The sequence below is a fragment of the Tetrao urogallus genome, assembly GCF_951394365.1.
Source record: "Tetrao urogallus genome assembly, chromosome: 6".
NCBI classification, from domain to species: Eukaryota; Metazoa; Chordata; class Aves; order Galliformes; family Phasianidae; genus Tetrao; species Tetrao urogallus.
In genome coordinates this window covers 23,743,139-23,763,835 of record NC_136819.1, presented here as the reverse complement: position 1 = coordinate 23,763,835, position 20,697 = coordinate 23,743,139, and the positions used below count along the sequence as shown (strand labels likewise).

Sequence of the window (20,697 nt, the reverse complement as noted above, 5' to 3'; positions counted from 1 at the left end):
TTGGCAAGACTCTGTTTATCACATTACATACATTCATCACATTACATATGTAGGAAAGAGAAGAATCTTATGAAGTTCAACAATGGCAAGTGTTTAGTCCTACACCTGGGAGAAATAACCATATCCACCAGAACAGGTATGGGGATGACTTGCTGGAAAGGAGCTCTACAGAGAAGGATCTGAATGTCCTGATGGGCAACATGGTGACCATGAGCCAGCAGTGTGTCCATGTGGCCTAGAAGGCCCATGGCATCTGAAGTGCATAAAAAAGATCGTGATCAGCAGATGAAGAGAGGAGATTCTCCCCCTCTACTCTGTTTTGTGAAGCCACGTCTGTGTTCAGTTCTGGAGAAGACTGAGGGGAGACCTTACCAATGTTTACAAATATCTACTAGGCAGGAATGGATGGGGCCAGGCCCTTTTCAATGGTGCCCAGTGACAGAACAAGGGGCAACCAGCACAAACTGGAACACAGGAAGTTCCATCTGAAAATGATGAAAAACTTTACTTTGAGGTTCACAGAGCACTGGAACAAGCTGCTCAGAGAGACTGTGGAGTCTTCTCTTTTGGAGATATTCAAAACCAGACTGGATGCTGTCCTATGTAACCTATTCTAGCAAGCCTTCTTTAGCAGGGAGTTGGACTAGATGATCTCCAGAGGTCCACTACAATTATGCAATTCAAATATATACGAGAATGAGGGGAAAAAAGTGGCTATTCTGGAGAGAATTTAGGATTTAAAAACCTAAAGCTAGGAGACTGAAATACAAGAAAAGATTAAGGGAATACAAAGCGTTACTTCACTAAGTGATGACTAAGAGCAAGGATACAAGCATTTAAAGAATATTACAGACTCTGGGGAAAGAAAGTACGTGCAAAATGGACATGAAAAAAATAAATGAAAGATATTGGAATGGAAGATTCAGACCAAAGCTTACTGATTTTGTTAGTTACAGAATGTGTGTCCAAAAAGAATGGCTACAAGCTGCAGCAACTGGAGCTTAGAGAAAATGTAAAGAATGGATGAGAGGCATTAATCTTACCATAGCTTTTCATGCAAAGAGACGTGATTTTAGTTAATAGGACTTCCTTTTCCTAACTTACTGTGATACAGTACAAAGACTATGGGAAATGACACTCCCTTATCTGGTACTGAAAACTTAGGATCTGAAAACGACTGAATGAAAATGAATGAATCAGTACCAGGGCAAACTAGAAGGCTCTAGCAGGATACTGAATCCACGTAATTAGTAATCCTGTCATATCCACACAGCTTTTACCAACCATACCTACTAGCCAAATTGGGCTGTTTTCACAAATGATCTTTAATCTGTCTCTTACCATAAGAGGCCTTTACCAGAATGGTAGCTCAGAATCAGGGCTGAAGACGTGCTGACTTGGTTCACTAAAGAATATCTTCATTATCAGTCTTACTTTGCCTCATGATGTGGAGCAGGTGATGAAGATAAACATGAATTTTAACACTGACTGACAAATCAGCTCATGTAAAAATGTAGCTGATATGACCCTCCCTGAATAATGAGCAGCCCAGACAGTAACTAGAAGCATGAAGTTGAATCTAGCAATCTGGGCCAGAGGTAAATTCTCTCCCCAGCACCAGGCCACTAGTCAAATGGTCCAGTCTAATTCCTGTACATTATGATGGCTCTGCCAAAAGAAAAATAATCAGAAGGACCTTTAAAAAGAGAGGGAAAAGCTGTTTGTGGAAGCAATTCCACTATAATCATGCTACTCCCCAAAAATGGGAAGGCTTGAATAGTTGTTCTTTATCTCCTGCAAGATGCCTGAATACATGGCAAAAAAAAAACCCACTGAATCCAAATTTCAGCTTCAGAAACTACCTAGTTCTGCTTCTTCAATTGCACATGGCTTTTACCATCCTAAACTATTACTGAGCAGCTGTCTTTCTCTGCTGATGAACAAGGCAAGCTGTACACAGTCTCTTAACTCTGTGTCTGTTTGAATAAAGGCAGTTTTATGCACATTCTGAATAGTTAGGGTGGGTCACAGCTCAGCAACAAAGCAGAAGTACAGAAAAGAAATTCCTTTTCCAAAGCTGGCCTACATATACATAGAAAGCTCATTAATAATTAGCCATGAACACCCTATTTGGCAAAAACAAGGTCAGCCTCATGGTAAGCAAATCTAATATGAAACCACTGGTGGTCACTCCTAGAAGTTAAGTCCCTTTTAAGAATGTTAGGAAATAATCTTGAAACCTCAGCCAAAAAAACTCCCTCACAGTAAAGCCAACTGCAGTGCCACAAGATAGATCAAGATAGATGCATAGTAACCCCCCAAAATAGAAAACACCTACTAAGTACTCTGAGTGATATCTAGACTTACAAATATATGACACTGAATATTTGTTTGTCATCATATTTGAAACCACAGTAAGGTTTTAAAATTCTGTTAGATTTATGTTCTCCTGTCATGTTTGCATACCTCTGTGATAAATCCCTACATATGTTTATTATTCAGTGAGCCTGGAGCATGTTACCATTTTGCTGTCATAAACCAACAACTAACTAGCAGGCTAGAGCCAAAGCAGCATGGTATCACTGACAAAAATTCACAGAAACAGAATACACACATACTCACCCTCATAGAGGTTTCTCCACCATGGGGCTGTTGCAACCTGAAGACTTGAGCAACCATGTGTTCTGTGGAAGGGTGCAACAGGATACGTCGGGAAGCCAGTCCCACCATTACATATCTGCCCATTGGAGACAGGCTCACAGAAATGGCATTAGGCCCTACAAAACAGAACAGTAGTTACTTCACTCAAACGTTGACATCCCTCCCGACATATCTTTCCCACAGTTTCTTCTAGCATTCTAGCATTCCAATAATGTAAAACATACAAAGCTCATTCTTGTAAGAGGCAGAAAAGAATAAGGAGACCTGCATGAGTATAAATTTTGTAAAGACACTGCTGCAAGTATCCTCTCTCTAAGACAATGAAGTTCTTCAAATAAAAAATTGTCTTGCAGCAACTACCCACTACCAGCACCTTAAATATCCAGACATATCACAAACTTCCCCCAGCAATGCTATGTCTGTGGCTAGTGGGGCAGCCAATATTGTATTTCCTGTTACTACAGTAGACAGGCATTGACGTTCAGACCATTGTGTTTCTCACTGAAGGCTGAGTTCTGAGGTAACTTCTTACATCCCCACCCACCCTGACTTCTTGCTGCATCTTACCAAATCGTTTTGTGTAAAGCATCTCGCCCAAGTTATGGGGTGCCAGAGAATACACAGCCAATATTCCTTCATCGGGAAAGCCTCGCTGGCTGCTGGGAATGAAGGCTGCCAGTAGCTGCCCATCTGCAGATATATCACAGCTAGCATCGTTGTAAATCTTGCAGTTTTGAACAAGCACGTTCACGGACGCTGAAGAAAGAAAGGAACAGTGATTAAAACAATCAAGCTCAGCAGAATAAAGTAAGATTTAAACCTGATGTAGGACACTAAATGCATGAGGCATTCAAGACATATAGCTTCCTCCAAAAGTTTATGAAATATTGCTACTCTGATTAATGTAACATTTGCTCCAAAACAGAGATAAGGCACCACAATGAGCCCAGACAATGAAATCTACTCACCTGGAGCCTTCAGTCAAGAAACAGCAATGATTGCATTTTATCAAATCCCTCCTTTCTTGAGTACAACGCTACCCTTTGCAAAGGATAGCACAGTTTAAACAAGTCCCAAACTGTGACTCTTTGACATACTCCAGCAGTGGTAACATTAGAAACAGTACACCTTAATTCATTTCCCATTTTCATACAGAAACCCTAAGTTTCAGCTTTCCTTATTGCCAGTAAACAGAAGGTAAATGAAAAATTCCTCCCCATACAGACATTCCTTTCTGACGGCTGTTTTTACACCAATCTTGGCTAAAGGAAACAAGATAGGAAAGAGACTTCTCTAGCCAGTCCACCATTTAATTACTCCAGTATGAGGTACTTGTGCAATCAGTGAAGCAGCTGTTAAACAGACAAGGTAATGAACAGCATCTCAGAAAACTGAAGTTTTACTTCAATCTCTGCCAGTGAGCTGCTGAGTGACCTCATACAGACCCTTCCCTTCCATGCCTTGCATTCGCAGCTTATATGGTTTTTGGGCGACTGAATCTTACCACACACCTGTACCATTCCTAGGGTAACAAAGTTCCATGGCTTTTGCCATCATCTCTTCACCAACAGATTATGATATTCACTCCCTCAGCTTAACCAAAAAGCACTTCAGTTTTTTGATTGGAACCAATATAATTATTGCAGGAGATAAGGAGCTGAAACTGACACTTGCGGCAGGAGGAAACAAAGTCATGATGGGGAGTGAGCCAGGACTGACCCCCCCTTTCCAGCACTGCTGATTTAAAAGTGTTTGCTGAACTTAATCTTCATTTTTTTCTGGTCTTGAAGACATTCCTTTTTGGAACTGCTTTCCTGCATGGTTGAGTATCATATTCTACTGCTCCATTTAAGAAATTTCAATGAAAAAACATACGAGGATAAGAAACGGGCTATTTAATTACATTCTGTACTAAGCCACCTACACCTGTACTCTAAATTTCCTCAGCCTTTTTTTTTTTTTTTCCAGTTTCAAAGCTGCTAAAAACAGTAATTTTCAGCCCAATATAAACAGAAAGGTGCTGAACAGAAAAGGTAAATAATGTAGTCACTGCCAGTGCTGAAATAACCAAAAATACACATGGCCCTTCAAAAAACAGACAGTCCAAAATTCCTGAGTGATCAGTCTAAAGCTAGTTGAAGAGAAAGAGCACAGAATAAAGAACTACACTACCTCATTTCAAAAATGCAGAATTAGAATGTGCCTTCCAATTCTCCCCCTTCAGGCTTTACTGAAATACTCTGTTATCACAAGAGAAGATGGGCATCAACACAAGAACTACAGTAATATATGCAATGAACCAGCTGCAGGATACATGACAGTTCACTGCGCCGGTGTAGTTTTCATCAAATTGGGAGGATTCCTGCAGAGTTCTTCAGCAACTCATTTCAAAACCTATCCTATTTATTATCTTTTTCAATCAGCTAGACACAAGGAGTGCAGCTGGTTGATGAATTCTTTGACAAAGTTGGTTAACTTCATTAACAGAGCACGATTAGCTCACAAATGGAAAACTGAACTATACAGAAGCATAAAAGAAGTGAAATGCGAGAATTCTGGAGTGTGATGTTTTTCAAATTCTGCTCTACCTAGCAGCTCATCAGTTGGAAACAGGATCAACTCTGGTGATCATAGCAATGACTAGCACCCACTTGGCATGACAGTGGAAGAGATGGCAACGCTGAGGTGCACTGGGGAGCACGCTCACCATGGAAATGTCAGAGCTGCCATAGTCAGCTTCTGCTGAGAGCAAGTGCAGAACACTGAGCACAGTTTTAGTCAGCCACGCTCAAGAAAGATTAAGCCCTAACTGGTACCAAGTCCAGCAAATAGTTAAAAGATAACTGGAGAAAATGTGGCATTTATTTTATGGCTTAAAAAAAAAAAAAAGATGGAGAGGAAATAGGATTGTATTTACAAAAAAATTCCAAAAACATAAGTGCCAGAGAACATTAGTTATAATTCTCTTCAAAATGAACACTGACAGGTGAGAGTAAGTGGGTAAAAGCTACCATTAAGTTTAGAAATCAGATTTATTTCTTTTAAAATCTGAATTGCAAGATTCTGTAATAGTTTTTCAACAAAAGTAAAAGGGATAAAGAATTTAACTAACTTTAAGATAGAATAAGAGGAAATATAGGATGTGCTTGCAGGGAACTAGACAGTGGTTAAGAGAGTCTTTTCTCACCTATCTCTCTGGCGTTTTACTCTAATCTGATGCAACCTGAAAATATTAATTCACCAACGGTCTATTTATCATACAGCACAGGTTCACCTATATTTTACCCTTTTTTGTTTTTGTTTTGTTTTCTTCTTTCCTTCCTTTACTCCTTCAGTACAGCACACAGAACAGAGTCTTTCAGTGAGCTCTTCAAAACAATGTCCGACATGACTGTGTGTCTTGTTCTTTTTAAGGTTTAATGCATATGCTGAAGGGCTCTTAGAAAAACAGATTGTGAGCTCCTCTGCCAGAAGTGAACTATCTTTCCCCCTCAAAGTTTGCCTGGAACTAAAATATCACAGATGCAAGTCACACGGAAGAAGAAGAGTGCCCTTTATTTCAGTCTTGCAAGATCTCATTCATGTTGGCATCACAGTTCTTTGCTCTTCCGTAACTTGCAAAGGATGAAGGACTCAGGCGGCACAGACACCCAGGACCAAAGGCACCTACTGCGTCAGCAGAAAAACCTCAAGGAACAGCATCTAAGAGACTCCTAAGTCAGGGAGATGACTTAGGATGCATTTGACTATTTGATTTCTTTGAGCTGAGGTTCCATCTGTTAAAATGAAGTCAAAATAGAAGACTTTAGGGGAAAAAAATGCTATTTTTGGAAATCCATTTGCAACAAGGCTGCCCTTTCATCTCTTGTTTTCTTTTGTTGTTAATGCAGCCACAGAGCTGACAGAATAGATCAAAAGAAACATCAGAGAACAAATTAATCAAGCTCTTGTGCCAACATGGAGTGCTCACACCTACAGCATAATCCCACGTGAAGCTAGAGAACGCCTGGAAATGCCAGCAGAACAGCACTGTTTGCCAAAGATTGCCCAGGATACAGCGTTGGGAACAGGCTTCCATCCTCTTCTTATCACCCCTAAAGATGATGCTTTCTTCACAGCTTTTTTCCTTCTTTTAAGTTGTTCTACATCAAACCATAAATCAATAAGTAGTGACGAAATCACCTTCCCAAGACCCATCAGTGTTACAACCGAAGACACACTCCTGACTTATGACTAATTATGGAAGAACTAGATCAGTTCAGACACAGTGGTTAGAATTTCAGGTTGCATACTGGGAAAAATTTCTTCTCAGAAAGAGTAATGAGGTACTGGAACAGTTGCCCAGGCAGATGGTGGAGTCACTGTCCCTGGAGATGTTCAAGAAACATGTGGATGTGGCACTGCATGTGTGCATGGTAGGGATATGCTGATGGTTGGACTTGATGATCTTCACCTTAATGATTCTATGATTCCATGAAATGGAAGTAACAATTAAAAAGTAGCGTGAGAGAAACTATATTCAAAAAACAAAAACAACAGACAAAACCTTCAGATATTTTACCCATGGAAAGGTAGTATTCTACAGTGGTCACCAATTCAATACTGACTTACTAGCTGTGAGCAATTTTAAGCATCTGTGGTAGTGGCAGCAGCAGCACCTAGCAGAAGAATATTAACTAAGTGGCCAGAGATACCTTTGCCTCTGCTACCAAATTCCCCAGCCCAACGCTGATATGATCAACAGTTATAGCAGAAGGCTGGGTTGTGTTCATTTTGGCATTATTAAAAACAGAACTGGTGAAAGGAGAGAAGGCATCTTTTTGTTTTGTAATTGACAGAGAATGATAGGCTGGAGGCTGAAATCCCCCAGGTCCCTCCAGAGTCATTTCCCCAGGACCATCGGTGTCACCACAGAATTGTAGGGGCTGGAAGGGGCCTCCAGAGAACATTGAGCTCAACCCCCCCTTCCAAAGCAGGCTCCATAGATCAGGTTGCAAATGTGGACGTCCAGGCAGATCTTGAATTTCTCCAGAGAAGGAGACTCCACAACCTCTCTGGGCAGCCTGTTACAGTGCTCTGTCACCCTTACTGCACGCTGAAGAGTGTGGCCTCGTCCCTTTGCCTCCTGCATCTTAGATATTTACAGCCATTGATCAGATTCCTTCTCAGGCATCTTCTCTCAAGGCTGAACAGACCCAGGTTGCTCAGCCTTTCAAGGCCCTGTGTGCACTTGCTGGGTTTGGCATCAGCGTGGTCCCTGCCCCAGTGCTGGGGCTTGTGCATGGCCAAAGGTCAGGCCAGGCCTCTGAGGGTGCTGAGATCGAAGGGCTGCACTATGCACACTGCTGTCACTTCACATTTCAGTGAAAAACATCCTATTTCCAAACTACCTTCTCTTTGTTTAATTATAACAGGAAGAAGAGCTGCTCTGAGATGGAGGTCAGCCACAGAGCCGTTTCTCTGATGGGAAGTGGAGTTGGCAGGCAATCTCAAATTTCAGCTGCATCATTTCATCTGCCTTAACTCCCAAACCACTTGTGGCTCAAGTCCGTCCCAGGAAGTGCAACAGCACCCTCTCTGTAAGCAGACTCTCACATATGATCATCTCTGATTTACAGAAAATGATGGAAAAAAGGAGCTATTGAGGTCAAATGCTTTACTTGGAAAACTGTTTGTACCCAAGGTCACAGAAAGTCCTGAAAATACTTCAAGTATACCACTGCACTGTTACACACTTAGCTTTGCAGTATCTTGATTAACTTGTGCACCTGTACCAACATTTTACTAAATGGAACAAGCAGACCATTGAGATAAAGCTTCTTTGAAGAAATATGCTTACTATATAAAATGGCCTGGCATTTAAAAACATAGATCAGCAGCAGCACTACCATCAGATTATGAAGGGAAGGATTAGTAGCCCTAGGCTACATTAACATCTGTCTGGTTTGGCAAACTTGCAGCTTCTTTTTTTCTATGCCTCTAGAAGCATGGTAAATGGCTGTGTTAGGATTAATCCAGCTGTTCCACATTCATACATCCCTACTTGACTGTGGCAAAGGGAGATACAACTAATAAATTTAGAAAAGCCAGACTTTGACTGAGCACGTAAGAACAAAGAAGCAGAGTAAAACCAAGCATTTTCAAATGGTAATAAGTCAAGAGAAGTACAACCTAGAGAAGAGAAAGCTCTGGAAAGACCTGATAGCAGCCTTTCAGTACATAGAGGGGGGCTGTAAGAAAGAAGGGGACAGATACTTCAGCAGAGTCTGCCATGATAGGACAAGGGGAAATGGTTTCAAACTGTAAGAGAAGAAATTTTAATTGGATATGAGGAATGGGTTTTTTTTACAATAAGGTTGGTGAGACACTGAAAAAGGTAGCCTTAGCAGGGGGTAGATGCCCCATCCCTGGTGACACTGAAGCTCAAGCTGGACAGACCTCTGAGCACCCTGATCTTGTTGTAGGTGTCCTTGTTCACTCCAGGAGGTTTGGATCAGATGGCCTTCAAAGGTCCCTTCCAACTCAAATAATTCTACAATTTTCAGTACTACAAAGCACAAAGTGTGGATTCAGAAAGACCTGCAAGAAAGGCACGATGGCAGAAGAAACCTTAGCCCCATATCCAGCTAATTAGAATTTCAAAATGGGAGCATTTTGGTAGAGGAGAGGGAGAAGATAAATATCGATGCCTTAAGTAGCAGTTGGTCTTTATTTTCTACAGAATTCTGTAAATTACAAACATCTTGTCATTTTTTTTTCCCCTTCAAAAAAAGCAGCAGCCTGCTCCTGAACAGTTAGATGAGGCCAGAAAAGCTATTAGCAGCTGCAGCACTCTTCAAATACTTCACAAGATTGCAGAGGAGTCTCCAAGAATCTGAGTCAGTAGCAAGATGCTTTCTTCTCTTGTCTTCCTCTTCATTTCAGGATCACGGGAAGTGTTGCCACCACATGGCAAAACTTCACCTTGTACATTGATCCTTGGCCTAAACACTTATACTATTATTACAAAGTTTGAAACTTAACAGGACATGTCATAGCACAGGCACATTTGAGCTCAGTGAAATATTCTACTTCCAAGATAACAGTGCCTCCTCCTTCCCATGACAGAATGCTTCTCAGACAAAATACTAAGCACTTTTCTCCTTTACAGCATCAAGCATCACCATCTAAAAGCAGGACTTTAATTTCTCAGCAGGCTATAAATGCCACACCACAACATTCCATAAAAACATGTAGAAAGATTGAGACAGGCACCAGATATCTTGTCTGTATGAATGACACAGTAAGAAATAGCTTCTTTAACAGGATGGGTTACAGCTGGCCTTTTCCTGGCTACTTTCTGCAAACAGAATCCCTGTTCCCTCTGAAAAGAAGTCAAGTAGTTAACTTTAAAATATGCACAGAGATGGACCAAGTTAAAAATCGCTGCACAAACATTCCTATCTTCTATCTTCATATCAGGCTGCCACAAACATTCCAGCAGCTGTGCAGCAACCTATATCAGGATTCCATTGCAGACTAAAAATAGCCTTCTAGCCAAATTAGTTCTAATGCACCAAAAAGTCATTCCTTGATCAGCTGATCACAAGCATCAATATTCTTTCATCTGTGTAACAAAGTCTCTTCCAATGCAAGAGCTAGCTTATGCCAGCTCAGAATGCACGTAAAACTAGGGTCTAATTCAATAAATGGAATAAGAAGGAAAAAACAAACAAACAAAACCCCACAACAAAACAATAAATCAAAAGCCACAAACCAGTAGTGCTGCTTATTGTTGACCTACAAGTGGCTTCCACCTGAAATATGGGACAAATTACTGCTTTGGCAAATGGCTAGAAGTTACATCTACTTCCCTCATCTTGCAACACTGTGGTAAGCAACAGACCAGGATTATTCTGATTATCAAAACACATTGCAGCACTTTAAGCCACAGTAATGCAGTCCCAGTTTATTAGTAGCTTCTAATGCAAAAGTATAAAGATAGTATGCCAGTTATCCCTCTATAAACTTGTTGGTAAAAGAATGAAGGGGATTGGATACAGATTTTCTTTTTTTTTTTTTAGAACAAGGATTATATATTCTCATGAGATTACTCACATACAGCCCCAGTTACACAAGGATTTGCTGACAGCAAGAATACACAAGCTAGACAGAGCAGCAACAGCTTTGAATGCATTGTCATTGTCAACTTTCCCAAAAGGCTAAGCATTTTACTGTTCCCACTGCAACAAGGCAATCAAGTAAAGCCCTGCAGCATATAGCTACCTTCCAAAGATCACAGTGCTTATGGTAGCTCCATCTGGACTTAAAAGACAGCACTGGTGTCCTTTCTAGCTTACCATTGCTGATTTCTGGCAGGTCAAACTTTGTGAAGTCCCACCACTGGAGCCGGTAGGTTGTGTTAGCAATGTTGCTGGCCACAGCTGACTGTCCATCTCCAATCACAGCACCTACGTGAAAGGGAGGAAAATAATTACCAATTTGATCTCCAAAAGATCATCCAGAAAAAAAGCTGGAGTGACAAAACAAAGAGCTTTCTAAAATCAAACACAAAGTTCAAGATTCTTAAATAAGCCTTATTTACAGAAGTGGCAACGTCTCCTACACTAGAGACAGAAAACAGGAAATTAATAAGAAAGAACCTCCCTGGAACATATTCCTGAAAGAAAAGAAGGTTGATAAGCAATAATATTTGCACAGGTTCACAAGGTAGAAATCTTAATCAGATTCATTTGGTCCAAGTACAATTGCTAGTGAAGATGTATTTTTGTAGACACCAAATTTTCCAGTACAGCTATGAAGGTAATAATGTTGCCCTGTCAAATCACACACATTTACAGACATATTCCTCGCTATCACTAAACTTCACATAGAAGGATTCAGGCTGCCTACAATATATGTCACACAGTAAGGATTATAACAAAAATATTAGCAACTCTATCTGAAATGACAGTGAAATTAGAGCCCACTATAGAACCCAATCCTACGCCCCTGAAGCAGGTACTCCTTTTTGGAGTCTCTGAGACAGAAGAATACCACAAATGCGTGCTGCGGGCTTTGGTAATACATATATACAGAGAAAACACAGAAAATCTGTATATTACTTGTACTTACATAGGCGGAATATGAGTTAGTTCTGCCTGGTAAGGAGGACCTCAGAGCTGGCCTCAGAGTTTTCCTTCCTTTACCGCCCTGCCAACCTACCCTGCACTGGATCCAGCCCCTTGCTAGCCATCCTAGGATTTGGGCAACAGCCTAAAGCACAAAGCCAAGCATAATATTTCAGTAACTAGCACAAAGAACCTAATTCTCCAGGCAGAAAGGAACTGCCGCTGGCAACTTAAGTAGGCATACATGTAAAAGAAGCTCAGAGGCATTAAATGCAATCCTTATGGCAACAAGTAGAAAAAGGAAACAGTTCTCCCATTATGGTACTACAGTCAAAAATCTTTTGCTATTTCTACTCTCTAAGACCTTCAATTGCACGTAGCCCCCATACTACAAACACATCCTGGAACTCAGAGACACTCAAGCTATGAGACCTGGATAAAGGGGAACAGAACAAGATCACCCTCACGTACACATGAGGAAAAGCACAGCCTCCAGGGGCTCATCAGACTGGATTGAGGCACTTCCACCATCTGATGGGAAGCATACAGAGGCTTCACTCTCCCACAAAGACTAGCTCAGGACTGTTGCCACAGCAGCACTGGTGGAAGAATAACGCCTGGTCAGCTCAGCCTCTGTTTCTGCCCATCAGATGCTCACATATTGCTGGGAGGGAAGAAGCAAGGATTTTTGCTCTCACATGTGCCCAAACCCTTGTTCTCCATATCCCACAAAACAAAAGGCTCCTCTAAACAAAAGATAGGTGCTGGGAAAAGCAGACAATGCATTAATGAAATTACATTTTGCAACCAGAAGTGGAAGAAGGACAATTAAATTTTGTGTTCCTTTGTCTTCAAAAGTCTCCTTGTTACAAGCTCGTGGCTGGTACACAAGGGCACCTCTTGCTGCATTGCTTCCAACCACCAGAGGGAGAACAGAAAAACTAGTTCTATGCAAATTCTGAGCAGTAGAACCTGCTGCACTAAAACTGTACTTAGCATCACCAACTGGTAACAACTGCCTCAACAGACTGGGTCAGGCCAGGAAACGCTCTGTGAAGACAAGCCACAACAGCGCTATTCAGGGTACCTAATTCCAGAATATTTCTCTTCTTGTTACAGAACAGCATCACAAGGTCATCGCCTGTTTTGCGATGACAACAAACTCTGTGAGAATAGCCAATAGTATGTAAAATGGAGAGTAACATATGCTAGCAGACCAATCTCACACTCCCTCTGCATCACAGAAGCCTAGCAACATCACACAGTGCTCCACAAACAGCAAATTCATCTGGCTCATGCTACTGTTGGATCTACAGCTACAAGCACCATCAAAAGAGCTGCTGGCAAATGTTTTTGATTTTTTTTTTCCCCGTAGATATTCTGGTCCTGATTTCCTTCTCCTTGGAACCTTCAGGTGAGTTATGGTGCTCGGTTCAACCTCCCATCTCCTTGCTTTGCCTAAGGTATTTACATTCTACACAACTACTAGAGGAAAGCAGCAGCTCCTCTCTGTCTACACGACAGCCCTGCACAAATCCCAGAGTCAGCAAAAGCCACCAAGTGATGCCAGTGCTGCAGGTAACAAATGTCTTTAGCAAAAAGAGGATCTTGAGGGAACAAGGTCCACAGAGTAAAAAGTGTATGTTCAGAAAGATTCGATCAATTTCTCAAAGAACCCAAACAAGAGGGCCTTACACTAATGGTAGTTCCATGATCTACCTGTTTTTAGTAAGTAATTAATTCCACTTACACTAATCGTGTATTTGAAAACCATAATTATCAAGTTATATCTAGTTACATACAACAACAGGGAATAACATTTCTATGGTTTCACAAACCCTGCCAGAAGCCTCCCACATGCACGCATGCACTGTCCTACAGTAGAGACAATTAAAGGCATGAAAACATTTGAGACATTTAATTTAGGAAAGAAAATAATCCTCAGTACTCAGCTACACTGTCCTAACCTTTTGTGTTTGATTTCTCTGTTGGTTGGTAGGACAGACTTGAGAACATAGGAAAAAAAATTAACAGGGATGTTAAATCATCGGTGTTATAGAAGTTGTGTTTACTGTGCAGCTCAAGGACTCTTCTCAGCTGCTTCACCTCAACTGGGTTTCAGCTTGAGTAAGAGCATAAGAAAGCACTGATGTCTCTTGCATCCTAGTGTAACTTGAGTCAAAACCCACAGTTCAGCTACTTAAATCTGGGTGGCAGCAGATCAGCTCACACGGGCAACAGTTCTCACCAAGCACTTGACAGTCTGTCCTGATCCCTGGATCTTGTATTGTTTGATGGAATCATAAATGATTGCAATGGGTACCCGAGGGTCTCGAGCTTGTCATTGCCATGAACAGAACGACCTTTTTCTGCAGAGGAGATGTAGATTTCAAAATGCTGAAATCCAAAGTGAAGGCCAATTGAAATGCAGTGAATGTAGGTTTGATTGGCAGCTTTCCTGCGTATGTCTATCACGGCATAATAAACACTGGATGATAGCAGAAATGAAGATAAATGCTTTCAGCAGCCCCCCTTCTCCCCCCACCGCCCTGATCTCCACCCACCCCCACTCAGCACATGACAGAAGAGTTTAAAGAGTGGGGGAAAAAAGTCTTAACAAAGGCTTAGGAAAAAGAAAAAACACCACCTTTTCTTATAGGCCACCTACACGTACCAGTTATTTATCCATCAGTCTCAATCCTCTCAGAGGGTCCAAGTCATCTTGCCATGTGGAGAAACGAACCTTTGTCAGTCAGCTATTGCTCATTTAATGAATCAAGCCATACCAGCTCATGTCAGAGTTTAGACTGAAAGGGGAAAAAGGGCTGCAAAATCACCTTGCAAGGTATTTCTGAAGTGGTGAAGAGCAGGACACTTGGAGACTACTGCCATATCAGACCCTCAGTGGATGAGCTAATATTCAGGCTACACAGACTTCAGTTTCAAGAATGTGGACCATCTACAGGTGATGAAAATTTCTCTGCCATAAAATTATCAGAAACTGGAGTTTAACCTCTTTTTTTTTTTTTCTTCTGCCCTCTCCCCCCCCCTCCCCCCCCCCATTAGATCATTTCCTCAAGTTTTTATTGTCTGGCAGATTCCTTCACAGTCAAGCAAAATTTATTAAGATGCTTAAAGATAAGGCACATGCCTTTGAGGAAGTTGGAAAAGTCCCTGAGCTAATTTGTGACTCAATTTGAGAAAGTGATTAGACCCTGGTATAAAATTCCCCCTAGATCAGTACTTGTATCTTTAAGCATGAGAACCTTCGAAAAGTAATTACCTCTTTGTGTGCCCATTTGTAACTGTAGCTAATGATACTGAGATTATTCAAGGCTTGCAGAAGGGATCTATCACAGATGGTGAGTTTTGTTTACACAAATCCTAGGTTTACTACTGCCCAGTCTCCAATAAGCCTGAAACACAGGACCAGTCTATTTGATAAACCAAGAACAAAGCTCTTTGTTGCAAGAATACATCAGATTCTCTCAACCAATTTGGAAACCATTTGAAGCCATATGAAACGTTACCACTGATCACCACGTCCTAGTCAATTAGTTGGGGCTGTGACAGCTTCTTGCACATCTCCAACACTGAAGTATTCCACAGGGCAGCCTGGCTTTGGGAATAATAAAAACATGCAATCCTGAATATTGTATTGAATATTGTATTCCAGACGACCACGAAGACACCACCTTCGAAGTGGCAGAGCTATCTATCTTTAACTGGGCTAACACTGTAGAAACAGTACGCATAGCAACCTGGTATTTTCAAGGATTCATTTTGGGAGGCAGCCATTTGAAGAGACCATTTTTTTCAATTTCCCAGCATGTTTTAAATAGCAAGTAGGCAAAATTATATGAATGGATGCACAAGAACATTACTAAGTGTAGTTCAATGATGTGAACTGAGAAAGCCCCAGAGAGGTCTATGCTCTCTGAAAGCTGAACCCTTCAAAAGGCTATTGTTTTTCCCTTACCCCAGATGTACAAAATAAGAAGAAATGCAATTCCCCATTCATTTTCATTCCTATTGCAAAATGTCCTTTTAGCAGGGGCAACACTTAGCATGCCCAGTTCCACAGCCTTATCAGAGATGGGAATTTAAGCAGGCTGAGGTAGCAAAGATGAATACCCTAATAGGAGCTCAGACAAGTGCCCAAGGGCTTCATTCACATCGTGAATAATGCAAACGTGACATGCAAAAGGGAATATTCCTGCTACAAGTTTCAGACCTCAAAAATGAACGAGTTTATTTGCAAGAATACAAACAATAAATGAACAAATGTCCTGCCCAAAGCCTCCATATCCCCAGTACACTCTTGGTGGCTCCTCAACATCCTGATATTAGAGACATCCCTCTGTCTGACATGTGACAACTGAAACAGAAATGCATAAGGGAAGCATCTGCTTTTGATGGTGGGGTCTCGCTGTCCTTCAGGGAAACTAGAAGAGGTGAAGGTCCTTTTCAGACGCATTTTCCTCTTGTCTGAACTGTTTGCACTTCACCAATTAAGCAGATACTTTTCTCCTCAGGAAAGAGAATTCCTGCTTCTCTCCTGTTGTTCACCCCACAGATGTGTCCCTACTCATGCCATCATGATTCCCCGGGAAAATGGAAAACCAACTATAAAAGAGAATGGTGAGATTCCAGGACCAGCAAGAGCTCAGCCAGCAATATTCACATAAAACTTCTCAGATGAGGAAAAGCACTACCCTCTCATGGCTGACAAGTAAGTTACCTTATTGTAGCCTCTGAATATTAACACTGAAAACAAGCAAACATCACTGCTTAGGAAGTACTCATCCTACTCAGGGTGACCAGTAAGGAATAAGCAATTTTGTTTCTTTCTATAGCTACACATCCACATCCTCAGCTACTGTTAAGTAAGGGCACGATGATCCCAGTCTCCAACTTGCTAAGAACTTCTATTATTCCAATCTCCTAAATCACTACCCATGATAACCTCAAAAACAGCTTTGCCACAATGAAAGTCTGGATTTAGAAAATAGTGTGCAAAAAAATTGTTTTATCTGTGAAGTTCATAATGTCTTGCCATCAAGCGAAAACTAGATAATGAGGAACACCATCTGAATTGTGGGCATAACAGAGCATTGAGCTCAAGCCTCAGCTCAGTGACGAGTGGAAAGAAAGATGACTGCTCAGTAGTTGCTGAGAAGGAGAAGGGATGAATGACACAGTGAGACTGACTTTGGCAACTCAACTGAAATTAACAGTTGTACCTTGCTAATGATATGTAATTATTTAGCTTGTGTAGATTCACTGCTGTAGAGGATACTAAATTTGCACAGTTTAAAAATTTGTTCTTACAGGGTAGTTAGTATAACTCATCTAATGTTGCTTGCAAGTCTTAGTGTTGCTTATATTCGCAGAACTCAAATGAAGCTTCTAAGTGCAATTTTTTCCTTCTAAGAAAACTTAGAAAACAAGGACTGAATAGGCTCAGGTGTTTGTCCTTCTTGTTTGTTATTTCTGAACCTTTTAGCCACAGTAGAGAAGAATTTCTACGGAAAAGTTCCACTCTAAGTTACTTTACACTGTCTAGTAGCACACATGAAAATGCATTTTAAACAGCAAAACTCCTTTGCTTACTGAGTACCATGATATCTGGAATTCTGATTCTGCATACCATTTCTAAAGAGATGGAGGTGCCCCATTAAAGCACATGGGTCGAAATAAATCTTACAAGGCTAGAGAGTCAAGTGAAATCTTCCAGCAAATAGACATCATTAGAAGAGCTTGACAGGAAAAGTTTATAGAAACAAAAACTAACATCTGTTACTGTTTGACAGACAGTGGTCACAAGTTGCTTAAGAAGTGGGTGGGCAAGCAAGCTTTCCTTTCAGTTCATTTGGGTCCCTTGCTGGTAATAGAAGTCAAGGTGCAAGTCTCCCAGTCAGCAAGCTGCCCGAGCCATTAAAAGAAGCATCTGCAGATATTGTTGCTTGTTTTGAGACCATTTCTTTATTTCCATGTGATAGCAGCATGTGTCAAAAGCATGCCTCATATTACCATATGATTCAAACAGTAAAACATGTTTCCTAAATCACTGGCTTTTAGGGAAAATATTCAAGCACTAAAAATACATTCCAATCTGCACTTCATTTCATCTAATGTTTTGTTTCAAGCATGTCTGCATATTTCAGCCATTTAGATGATTTTGTTCGTAGCAGAAAGAAGTCCTAACAAAAAGCACTGAGGAAAGGGTTGGAGGAAGAAGTTTACACTTCCAAGAAGCATGTATTTTCTTCCTTCACCTTTGTCTGAACCTACATACGAGGGTATGTTCACAGCTCTCCTCCCTTTCCAGCTTCCCAAAACAGTAGGTGAGTCTGGAAGTCAAAATGCCACATCTCTCCTGCCAGAGTTTAAATTTCATGCGATCCCTGTGAAGGTGAACTAGCAAGGACTCGCAGCTAATCTGAGCTGAGTGTCACTAGGGCTCCTCCCTCTGCCAGTTCAATGCCTCCACTCCCCTCTGTCACTAAGCCCCTTGCACCATTTCCAAGCCCTTCATTAAAGGCTGTTGGAAGTCTGCTTTTTAACCTTCACATCTGTGTTTATTCTCTGCACAAAAACAGAGTGGAATCTGTGCCTGGCAGGCAATTCCTTTTGTAAAACTCCTTTTTCTTTCCCTTTCTGACTTTTCAGAGCATGAAATGTGCCTGCTAATCCTAATTGCCTCAGATGGAGAGACTAAACAAAGGGGCAGCCTTCCACCAAAAGCACAGCTCTGTGCAGGTCATGCAGAGTGGCCACCAGGCTCTAAGCTCAAGTCTCCAGAGCTCCCATCTCATTTTGCTGCATTTCTAAAGCACACAAGGACAAAATTCCTCACACAGATATGCTGGGAAGAAGGACTTGCTTTTCCTCCCCGACTTAAAAGGCTCTTCCAGCACCGCAGCCCACTGTGCAGCGTGACACGGGCATTGATCGGGTAGTCCTCAAATGCAGTTGCTATGTGTCAAAGCAGAGCAGCTCAACACACCTGGCTTTTAAGGGTCATTTGTGTGTCTGCATCCTAGCATCAATTCTCTTATCCAAGCAAAAAGTTTGCAAGGTCCCACCAGCATGTTTGCAGCCAGCCTATCCATGAGTTATGCTCTGACCAGTGGCACAGGCACTGAGAAATGGAATCGGCAGGGATTCATACACTTTTGTTTGTAGTGACAACTAAGTTAACTTTCTGTTCCAGCAGAGACGTCTGGATTCAGAGGAATATTTCCACTGCAGAAAAAAAAAAAAAAAAGAATCTCATTTACAAGTTTGCTGTCATTGCTCAGCGAGGATGTCCTTAGCACCCAAGGTTGATACTTGTGAACTTGAGTTGTCACGCCACTCACACTATCCGCTAGGTCTACTGCAGTTCACTCGTCTAACAGAGGCTAATGCAGTATCACACTAATCCAGCCTTGCCAGAACTGCTCTATATGATTTTAGCTAATTCAGAGCTCCTGAATTTTTGAGATTTTCTTGTAGAGACTGTCACACTTGCCAGCTTTATCCCATATTCCACAAAAGTTATACGTTATCACCAGCTCCATACCTGGCAGATTAGCACAGCCACGCTTTCAGTTCACACTGAATAATTCCTCTCCTGAGCAGAGGCTCAAACAGGACTCCCAACTAAACAACACAGCGGTGCAGATAGATGTAGAACAGATGCAAAAATAGAGTAAAACTGCTTTTTATGGAGAATAGCCTCTTCCTCTACGAGTGAAATCTCTGAAATCCTATTAATTCAAACAAATCAGCAGCCAAATGCCTGCTACTGCCTCTGCAGCTCTTACTGCAAGGATGTGTGCTTAGCACAACTTGAAATGCATGTGTCTTCTGCCAAAATACTCTTTTTCAGTGGAAAAAAAGTCAGCTGCATCCTCATAGAGCACATAAATGTCTTATCAGCCACCACACTGCAATAACACACATTTTCACTGATCCAAAAGCAGTATGTTCCCTAGAAGGATCCAAATTCCCAAGACTTAACTGTATATGAATACAACGCAAAGCTTCTAAACCACAGGTACTTTTCATTGTAGAAAAAGCAGCATGCGGTATTAATAAAAGCTCCAAGCACAGAAACACATCCAAACCTCTGTACTCATCAGTGAATGGAAGACTTGCAAAAATTCTTACTATCTTTATACACATTTCAGAACTAGTTTTTATTACAGCATAAACCCTGAGCATTCTACAATGGAAACGCTGTGTCAGCCCAGCAACACAAACAGAGCTACCATCACAACACGGAGAAGTAAGCTAAACACACTCAATGGTTGATTACATTTCACAGCTATAATATCCTGTGACCAGAGTAGGTCTGCTGAGGAAACACTTGCCTGTTCTGAATGAGTACACACACAGGGAGGTTAAGATGAAATCACGTCTCCTTGGAGAAAAATGCAACTCCATTAATAAGAATGCAGGTCCTGACATCTTAAATAAACTCCATATAATAAACTAACAAAGTGTCTTAGCGGAAATGGAGAGCTGACAGGTGGCATTCATGAAACATATTTTAACTGTGTGCTGCTTTCACCAAAGGCCACTATTCAGATCAGTGGGTCCCATATAGTTGCTAAATCTGCAAGCAAAATGGGCACTAATCTTGCTCTTAGAAGACAGAATAGAAGAGGCATCAGTAATGGAGCAATATATGAGGTATCCCCAATCTGATGCAAAGTGAAGGAAGAACAGGAACTGGGAAGCAAGCAGCCAGCTAGCTGTTTCCTGGGTAAAGTAGTGAATAGGGAGACAGCCAAGAAAAGCAGAAAATGTGCGAACTGGGAAAAAAATAAAACCTAACAGCAGACAAATTAATGGGAAGGTAGTTTAAAATTAAAGCACAGTAAAATAGAAAGGAGGAAGCCCAACCTGGAAGAATGCAATGAGAAGACCACATTAT

General features: G+C 41.3%; 1 protein-coding gene across 1 annotated transcript in view; it reads right to left on the bottom strand.

Annotated features, from left to right (window-relative positions):
* Nucleotides 1-20,697, bottom strand: part of AMBRA1 (autophagy and beclin 1 regulator 1) — a gene marked incomplete at both ends in the record, with an annotated part of 114,757 nt that overhangs the window by 36,805 nt on the left and 57,255 nt on the right. Inside the window, 3 exons of the mRNA XM_079537217.1 lie at nt 2,623-2,777; nt 3,229-3,417; nt 11,001-11,111. Coding sequence (XP_079393343.1) covers nt 2,623-2,777; nt 3,229-3,417; nt 11,001-11,111 — 455 coding nt within the window. The remainder of the gene's footprint in view (nt 1-2,622; nt 2,778-3,228; nt 3,418-11,000; nt 11,112-20,697) is intronic.